Source organism: Epinephelus lanceolatus, chromosome 22 (genome assembly GCF_041903045.1).
Source record: "Epinephelus lanceolatus isolate andai-2023 chromosome 22, ASM4190304v1, whole genome shotgun sequence".
NCBI lineage: Eukaryota > Metazoa > Chordata > Actinopteri > Perciformes > Serranidae > Epinephelus > Epinephelus lanceolatus.
Genome location: NC_135755.1, coordinates 3,852,829 through 3,862,013, shown reverse-complemented (window position 1 = coordinate 3,862,013; position 9,185 = coordinate 3,852,829). Strand labels below are relative to the sequence as shown.

The 9,185-nt window shown below is 46.2% G+C and overlaps 1 protein-coding gene across 1 annotated transcript; it reads left to right on the top strand.

Annotated features, from left to right (window-relative positions):
• The first annotated feature begins 2,658 nt into the window (after positions 1-2,658).
• LOC117245977 (uncharacterized) lies at positions 2,659-4,619 on the top strand. Its single transcript, XM_033609619.2, has 6 exons — positions 2,659-2,827; positions 2,935-2,970; positions 3,395-3,655; positions 3,735-3,977; positions 4,053-4,265; positions 4,401-4,619. Exons 1-6 carry the CDS (start codon positions 2,797-2,799, stop codon positions 4,508-4,510), a joined length of 894 nt encoding a protein of 297 aa, XP_033465510.2. The 5' UTR covers positions 2,659-2,796; the 3' UTR covers positions 4,511-4,619.
• Positions 4,620-9,185: the final 4,566 nt, after the last annotated feature.

Here is a 9,185-nt window from a genome sequence, read left to right as displayed (position 1 = left end):
CATGTACTAACTCAAAGGAGCCGACTCTCTCTGTGTGTTTGTTCTGTGTTGCCTTCAAGTTCCTGTTCAAAGAGAAATGTGGTATTTGTGTCAGATGATTCTCTGACTTGTAGCTGCTGTGACTCTTAGTGCTGCATTCACATCCTGACAGACACAGTAAGGCCTCTACAAGTGTGACATCACAGGTCATGGAGAGTCTCCACCCAGCTGGCTCACTGTCACAGGTCAGGAGGTTACCTTTGATTTCAGGAGTTCATTCATCCAGATATTCACCTGACCAGGTGGGATTCTCTCTACAGGTAGACCTACAACCACAGCTCCACCTCCTACATTGACCCCGCCCATATCTGCAGCCACCTGACACAGACCCCCTCCACCTTGTGTTCAGAGTGGTCTGCCACCTGGTGGTGTTGTGTCCGTACTGCATCTCCACTTTCATCATGTTGTCTTAATATTGACAATGGCCCATAGGAATCAATCAATCAATCAATCTCAGCTGATCAGTTGTGTCCATGTTCTGTGTGACCTGCCGTCTCCATGGTGATGACCTCCTCAACATGTGAACCAACAGAGATCACAGAGAGCGTGTTGTTGTTCTCACCTGTGTGATGTCACTCTGTGAGCCTGCTACACCTGAACAGGAGGATCATCCAGCAGGAGCATGTCAGCCTCAATCAGCACACACACACACACACACCTGTTGGTGACATCACATCACAGGTGTGTTTGATCAGTGACTGACAGGGGGGCATGTCTACCATTTGATCTGGATGTCAAACAGGTTATTCAGGATCTTCTGCGCAAAGACATACTCATAAAGTTGGACTGTGTTTAAACCACAAGACAAATATGTAAAACAGACATACCCATTCTGTTTGAGACTACTTCTATGCTACACTACCCCAGATCTCTTAATCCTAATCCTAACTTTACCACAACAAGATTAAATACAACAATTGTTAAGATTAAAACACAGTAACACAATTTGAAAGTAAATAAAAAATAGTCAGATGGTGCCAAATCAGGAGAATATGGAGGGTGATCAACCAGTTCAAAGCCACAGTCGTGTACAGCAGCCATTGCAAGCACAGACTTGTGTGCTGGAGCATTGTCCTGATGAAACAAGACCCCCTTGGTCAGTTTTCCTGGACGTTTTGTCTTCATCGCCTTTCACAGCTGCCTCAGCAAGTTAGCGTAGTACTGTCCATTGATTGTTTGGCCCTTCTGAAGGTAGTCAATAAACACAATGCCCTTTGCATCCCAGAAAACTGAAGTCATCACCTTCCCTGCTGATGACATCACCTTGGCCTTCTTTGAAGGGGGTGAAGAGGGGTGTTTCCACTGCATGGTCTGCCTTTTTGTCTCTGGCTCCAAGTGGTGGTCCCAACACTCATCCTGGGTTACGAAACGTTCAAGAAAACCAGCTGGATCTGCTTCCAAACGTGGCAAGTTCTCCTGCGAAATGACCAATCTGGTGTGCTTTTGATCAGGGGTCAAAGGCCGTGGCACACACCGAGTGGAAACCTTCAACATGCCAAGTTCATTGTGCAGAATGTTCTCTACTCTTTCACTGGAGATGCTTACAGCGTTGGCTATCTGATTAACAGTCAAACGTCTGTCACCCATCACCATGTGGTGAACATTAGCAATGTTTTCTTGGGTAGTGGCTGTGGCAGGACATCTGGACCTTGGGTCATCTTCAAGGCTCTCCCTACCCCTCTTGAATTCAGCTGCCCACTTCTGCACAGTTGATAAAGCTGGAGCATCGTCCCCTAATGTAGCAACCATGTCAGCCTGAATGTTCTTGGGGGCTAACTCCTTTTTCTGCAGATATTTGATGACACCACGAAGCCAAATTTTGTCCATGTTCAAGAAATGTCTCCAGTACTAATTTTCAAAGTCCTCGATTAGCTGTCAAATGTGGGTTTAACTAGAAGGAAACAATGTAGCTAGTGTCAGGAAAGATGGAATTTAATCCATGTTAAGTTTCATTGCTCTGGCATTACTCCTTCTTAGTCAGCCTATGAACCTATCAGCCCACCCTTGTAGACACCAGCCCCTTTTTACACTGCCAGGTTTTCCGCGAATGTTGGGCCATTTTGCCGGCAAGCTGCGAGCGTTTAGACACACACACAGGCGGAATGGCGAGTTGATCCGAGGCGTCCACTTGAGCACCTGTCCTGCAAAATGCCTGTGCACAGCTGTAGCTGTTAATGTGTCTCTGGCTGCGCACTTTGATGAAGCCAGTGAAAACACCACAGCGCTCCGCAGTCATACGGTGTCTCTTTCCGACCACATTTCAGTGGTTCAAACAGAGAGAAGCTTTCACACATGCAGCTACAACATTGTTCACTTCCTCCCACCTACAGGAACACACAGCCTGTTTCTGCAGAAGTGAAACACCATTTATGAAAGTTTAAAGATAACAATCAGTCATCTTACTGTGAAACTCAAATCAAAGTCTGATCAAAAGAGCCGTTTAACCTCAGTTTACAAAAGCACCAAACCACAAACACATCCTGCAGAGTTTGTCTGACTGTCAGTGAACGCATCATACAGGTAATGATATTAGATTCTGGTTTCTGTTGTTATTTTGATTTTGTTTCTGTCTCTTTTCTCTTCATGTTTTGGTTCAGTGTCTTTTTCTAAAACTGAATTTAACAAAGAAAGCGTGTGTGGAGAGGAAACCACAACACTGCCAGCCACACTCACAGAGGAAGGAGGGGGCTTTTACTCTATGTGACCATGAAGTGATCACACTTCTCGTCAACACCTCTCACTTCACCAAGTGACAGGATGGAGGAAACCTGTCTGCTGCAGCTGCTCTGTAAGTATCATCTGTCTGAGCTACGTTTCAGTGATAATGAGCCGAACACTTACTTTACCTTGCTGCATGGTAAACCTTAAACCAACCTCAGCTTCATTTCTCCTCAGGTCTGACCTCACTGCTGAGCTGCACAACAAACCAAGGTCAGTAAACTTCTTCTGTCACCTCTGAAACATGGCCGACTCTTTCTGGTTAGGTAGTGTTCAGGCCACTTAGAGAATGTGGAGACAGCGAACTCCATTGCAATGTTGGACAATGTTAGACTTTCAGCCAGGAGACTGCAGCTGGTGTCCTGTGTGACAACATACGTAACTTACATACCCCACTGTTTATGTGAGGTAACAAACTTATTTTTACCCAAGACATGACTCACAGCAACGTGTTACAGTGTGTTTCAGCTGTGTGTCACATTGAGACACTAAAGAGTGTCCTGTGCATCACCATCACACACTGGTGTCTGTATTTGATGACCTGGTAATGAGAACCGTTTGTGTACATCCACCTGCTTGTACACACTCACTCACTCAATGATTTTTTTACCACCACATCCTCTCCTCCTCCCTGCAGTCTCTCTGACTGTGAGTCCCAGCAGCTCTCAGTTCTTCAGCTGGACGTCTGTCTCTCTGAGCTGTGAGGAGGACGACAGCTCTGCTGGATGGACTCTGAGGAGGAACACAAGCGATGAAACCAGAGTGGCGTGTCACGACTGGGGAACACCTGCTGGTTCTTCCTGTAACATCAGCTACATGGTCCCATTGGACAGTGGAGTTTACTGGTGTGAGTCCAGAGAGGGAGCAACCAGTAAGAGCATCAACATCAGTGTCACTGGTAAGATCAGACTGTGGAGTCAGTGTTGATGAAGCTGTGTGTAAATGGATGAAATGCTGTAGTTTGTCTCTGTGTTGAGGTGGATCAGTGATCCTGCAGAGTCCTGTCCTCCCTGTGATGGAGGGACATGATGTCACTCTGCACTGTAAAACAAAGACGTCCTCCAACCTCCCAGCTGCTTTCTATAAAGATGGCTCCTTCATCAGGACTGAGCCTGCAGGTCACATGACCATCCGCCATGTAACCAGGTCTGATGAAGGCCTCTACAAGTGTGACATCACAGGTCAAGGAGAGTCTCCACCCAGCTGGCTCACTGTCACAGGTCAGGAGGTTACCTTTGATTTCAGGAGTTCATTCATCCAGATATTCACCTGACCAGGTGGGATTCTCTCTACAGGTACACCTACAACCACAGCTCCACCTCCTACATTGACCCCGCCCACTTCTGCAGCCATGACCTCTGACGTAGCCCCGCCCACATCTGCAGCCCCGCCCCCTGACTCAGGCCACCTCCACCTTGTGTTCACAGTGCTCTATTACCTGGTGGTGTTCTGTCCGTACTTCATCTCCACTTTCATCATGGTGTCTTTATATCGACAACGACCCACAGGTATCAATCAATCAATCAGTCAATCAATCAATTAGTTAATCAGTATTGCACAACATCTCTGTGACGATCATCTAATGTTGATTGTTGTTATTTATCACTGCCTCTTCTTTTAATATTGTTTATCTCCTCTGACAGGAAATTACCTACCTGTCTCCATGGCAACGGCACCATCCAACCAAGCTGAGCAGAGATTGGCTGAGGACTATGATGACATAGCGGCGGTCAGCACGGTGCATCACTTCTGAGCTGAACAGAGGAGAGACAGAGTTTCCTGTTCCATCAGTGCGATGATTCAAACATCCGTCTGTGTCACTCTGAATATTGTCAATAAAGTTTGGTGTGTTTGTTTTGGTAGTTCCGCCTGATTCACAGAGACACACAACCACGAGGCGGTAATTCTAGTTTTGTTGAGTTTTTTTTAAAGACTTCCACATTATAACACCTGCACTGTGCGATCAGCTGATATAAAACATGAAACAAAAGAGGTCTTACCTGCCATGATGAAATAGATTTTCCAAAACCACTTTGAACCAAAGCGATGGGACGATCTTCAGGTTTCCTGTTTACATTGAAATAAACAAAGGTTTACAAGAATTCATTGATATAAAAACAAAATAATCTGTTCACGTTATTAAATTATTCAAACTGCAAAATGTCTGTTATTGATGTCAGTACATAATAACTTTCATTACATTAGTGATGAGTATTTATCCCCCACCTAACACACACACACCTGCCTGTCCAGATCCTCCACCTGTCACTGGTGTGGTTAGAACCCAGATGCAGCACCACAGACAAGAAGGGCAGTTTATAATAAACCTCCTGCAGCGCACACAGGATGAACAGGGCGCCTTCTTGGCTTGAGACCTCCGGAGGCCTTCAGCAAGCCACGCCGAAGCAGAGAGCAGGAGAGTCGTTCACACACAAGAACTCTTGGTCAAGGACAGAAGGCTGAGTGGTTTACTGGGGAGCAGGCGAAACAGGAGAGTCAGAAGTCACTTTTACACTGCCAGATTTTCCGTGAATGTTCGGCCGTTTTGCCGGCAAGCTGCGAGTTGATCCGAGGTGTCCAATTTTCTGCCTCGTAGGGTAGACATATTGGTGGAACCTTTTTAGTTTAAAAAGACCGAGGCGGCCTTCCGCAATGGGACGGGCTGTTGAAGACTTGTGGGAGGAGCTGTTGATGACGCCGCACGTGCGACCCACTGGCGGTGGATAAACAGGAAACAGCTGATAGCAGGAATTAGCGAGCAGCTAGTAGCAAGAGGGAAACACAAACCTGACAGACACTGTAAAGATGAGCAACTGGGGAGACAAGGAATTGCGTGCCCTCCTTGTCCTCGCAAACGAAGAGGCCATTAACCATCAGATGACGGGGACGGTGAAGAACGGGCCGACTTATGAGGCGCGGCTTCCCTCCCATGTCACTGTTTACGTCACACGCTGAGCTACACGTTTTGTTACTTGCTCACGCCCCCCATTGCCCCGAAAAAGGTGCATTCTGTATAAACAAAAGTAGGTAGGCGGCATTTTGCTGCACTCCCCAATTTTGTTTTTATACTGCCGATGCTGAAATAAGACTGATTGGGCTTTCCTGGAAATTTGCACAATTCCTATCTAAAAAGGGCTAAAGACAGGTGAGTTCAGCAACAGGGAAGCAGTCCAGGAACACAAGCTGGAAAGTCTTGATGGCCTTTAATGGCCCCTGAGCTCCATCTCACAGTGACAATTTTCAGAGGGCCATTAGCAGGTGGTACAGATCCCTGACAGAGGTCAGAGGTCACAGATACATGTCAGAGTCCAGTGTTCAGTCTGAGACACAACCTGCAGTCTGGTTCAGTGTTTGAGCTCCACCTGCTGGTGTTCATCACCACCTACACTGATGTTTCCTCCATCATTCAGATTCACTTCCTCAACATCAGTGAGCTCAGCTGTCCACTCTACAGAGTCACAGGTCTCGGGTCATCTGTCACACTGTGTCTGTGAGTGGCAGTCCTGTTAGAGACAGGGGACCTGTCCAGGTGGACTGTGAGTCTCACCCCAATGCATGCTGAGATTGGCTGCTTCTCGTGAAAAATAAAAATAAAAATGCAAAAGAAGCCCCGTAGAAGAAGAGGGCGCCTTGAGATGACGTCATTGAGAGCGTCTCATGTCCACAATTGATGTAAACAACTACCTGCACATCCATGACTACGACGAGATGGAGAGATTCCTTGGGAACTTCTTGGCTATTAGCAGAGCTTTACTGACCCCTGCAGTTCTTTCTTCATGTGCAACATGTTAGTCTGGAGGTTTAAACTGGTGTCCTCTCACAGAGTTGGTGATTCAAACTAAATTGTCATCTCTGTCAGAGAAAACTGATCTGAGTTCAGACTGTTTACTTACAGCACAGCTACACTCACAGATAACTGAGCCTCCTACCTGCCTGTCAAACACCATCAACCCACAAACCTTCTCCAGTCCGGACTGAGTGGAGTCCTGCGGGGTGAAGCTGTGAAGTCTGCGAGCGGAGCTAGCTGCTAACAGCCACCGCTGCAACTAACAAACTCCACAGATCCATTCAGCAGCTCCACCATCCACAGTCAGACACACACGGCTGATTATTTACTGCTGAATTACAGCTCACAACTCGCACCAACCCAAACATCCTGGTGCAGACTATTTACTGGAGTTTACCAGCCTGTCGCTCATCAGGCATCTGAAGATACTGTAAAACTTCAATTAATATCCCTGGCAATTATTTGATTAAATTGAGACGTGTTTATTTGTCAAAATGTGTAGCCACCCCAGGCCAGTAAAAGAGACTGGATGTTTAACTTAAGTGTTACAGAAATTACAAGAACCACTGTTCTCAGATTTTAGTGTCCAACAGTCCACCACCAACATCTCGTCCACGAAAATGAAACATAGAGTTTGTCTATTTTTAGATCCTAATCTTGTTTTCATCATGGAAAAAGGTCGTTGACGAAACGTTTTTGTCATCGGTGACATTAACACTGCTTCAGACTGATAAAGATACAAAGACACAAACTCAAAGTTTCTTCATGTGAGAGGTTGATGGGGAGTCTGTCTGTCCTCCTCCTGTGAGCACAAAGTCTAAATACCACCTCAGAGTTTGTGCTCCATCGCCAACATTGACAGGATCAGTTTTATCCTCTTTGTAGTGAACATGAAGCTTGGCCTTGAAGGGCAAGGAGAATTTTATCTCCCTCTTCCTGATGGCCTGGGTTACCTCACGGAATCCTCTCTGTGCCATCACCTCCGTGGTGTCGTCAGGGTATATATGGATCCGGTGCCCGTTGAATGTCATCTGCTGCTGCCGACTCAGCCATAAAATCAATTCTTTTTCCTGGAAGAAATGATGATGCTCCATGATCTTTGGACCTTCGTGGGTTTTGGCATCCAATCCAATGTGCCCAGTCCACCATCACAAACTGCACCAAGTTGTTCACTCCGAGTAGCTTTGGGATTAATCCAGCGATAAACTCTGTAGGTTTGCCTTTCTCTTCCCCCTCTGGTATTCTGACATCTTCATCTTGACATTATTGCACCTTGAATGCCCCTCCAGATTGTCGATCTTCATTAAAAGCTTCTTGTTTGACTTGTTAATTTCTGTCACACACCACTCCGGCGTCTGAATACGCCACTCATGGTCAGAGCCTTGTTCCTCTGCAGCAACTATTCTTTCAGTAAGTGCCAGATGAGCATTCATACCAGTTTACATTTATTGATCAAAAGGGTCGACTCGTTTGTTGACTGATTCCAGAATCTTCTCAGATACCTTCACCCACCTGTGCAACCGACAGCCGAGTCAGACTGTTTGGCATGCTTTGTTTGACACGTATCTGGCATAATTCCTCTTTGTAAAGTTGGTACAGAGCTCTCACAAAACAATTCTTTATGTGGTCACCAGTGTTGATATCACCAGTTTCTATGACCAGCTTTAGTATTAGACGGCGGAATTCGTAAAGAATTAAATCTTTCCACCTGGAGCTCTGAGAGACCTGACTAGGCTACTCCATGTGCATCTCATTTGCGGCCCCCCTCCTCACCCTATCTCTAAGGATTTCCTTCAAGAATCGCCACCTTAATGTAGTGGAGGGGTTTGCCTGTCCACGTGATCAAGGGAGCTGTGTTGCTCAGGGCTTGCCAGCGAGTGTTTGGTGAATCTTTGGAGTTTACATTTAATGTTTGTGAAGAACTTTGTTGTGATGTCTTCATATAAATGTTGCTCCGTCTCCACCTGTCTCTGAGGACAGAGAGGACACATCGTGTCTTCTCTCAACAGGCAGGTCTGCCTGTGTTATCTGTCTGGCAGGAGCAGGACAAACCCTTTCTGCTTCACTGAACACACACAAAAAAACCTCTGCAGCTCTGTCTCCACCGGTCCCTGAGGACACAGCCAACACAGCTGTTTTCACCTGCGGGCTGTTCAAGTCTCAGTGTGTCACTTCACCTATTTACCTAAGACACATTGTTTAACTTAGATGATTTAATCTGTGTGTGACAGATTTGACTTCCTGCTGTTGCTACATAACGGCTGACTGCAGACACTTAACAGGGACAGCAGAGATGTTTAGGTCTAATTTAATAAAGTTTAATAAAGTTTGGGCTCTAATTACTGAGAATTAAAAACTTGCAAACAAAACCAAAACTTTTTTCCAAGGTTTTCAAAGGCCCTCCTCCCATTGGAGCCCCAGGTTATCAGTCCTACTTTTCCCTCCACGATGACGCCCGTGGAAAAGTTTAACCTGCGCGGCCCGACTTGGTCTCACGACTCAGGTCAGACAAGGGTCAATTTCAATGTTAATAGTGCATCACCAGGGTCCCTAACAACAGGGGCAGGGGTAATTACATTGGGATGCTAAAGGACAATGTAATGTATATGAATATATGGACAGATTGACACAGGTCACAGAA

Excerpts from the sequence above, each read along its gene's own strand:
- LOC117245977 (XM_033609619.2), top strand. The coding sequence starts at position 2,797 with ATGGAGGAAACCTGTCTGCTGCAGCTGCTCT. Across the intron at positions 2,828-2,934 it reads CTGTCTGCTGCAGCTGCTCT|GTCTGACCTCACTGCTGAGC; the intron begins GTAAGTATCATC and ends ATTTCTCCTCAG. Across the intron at positions 2,971-3,394 it reads GAGCTGCACAACAAACCAAG|TCTCTCTGACTGTGAGTCCC; the intron begins GTCAGTAAACTT and ends TCCTCCCTGCAG.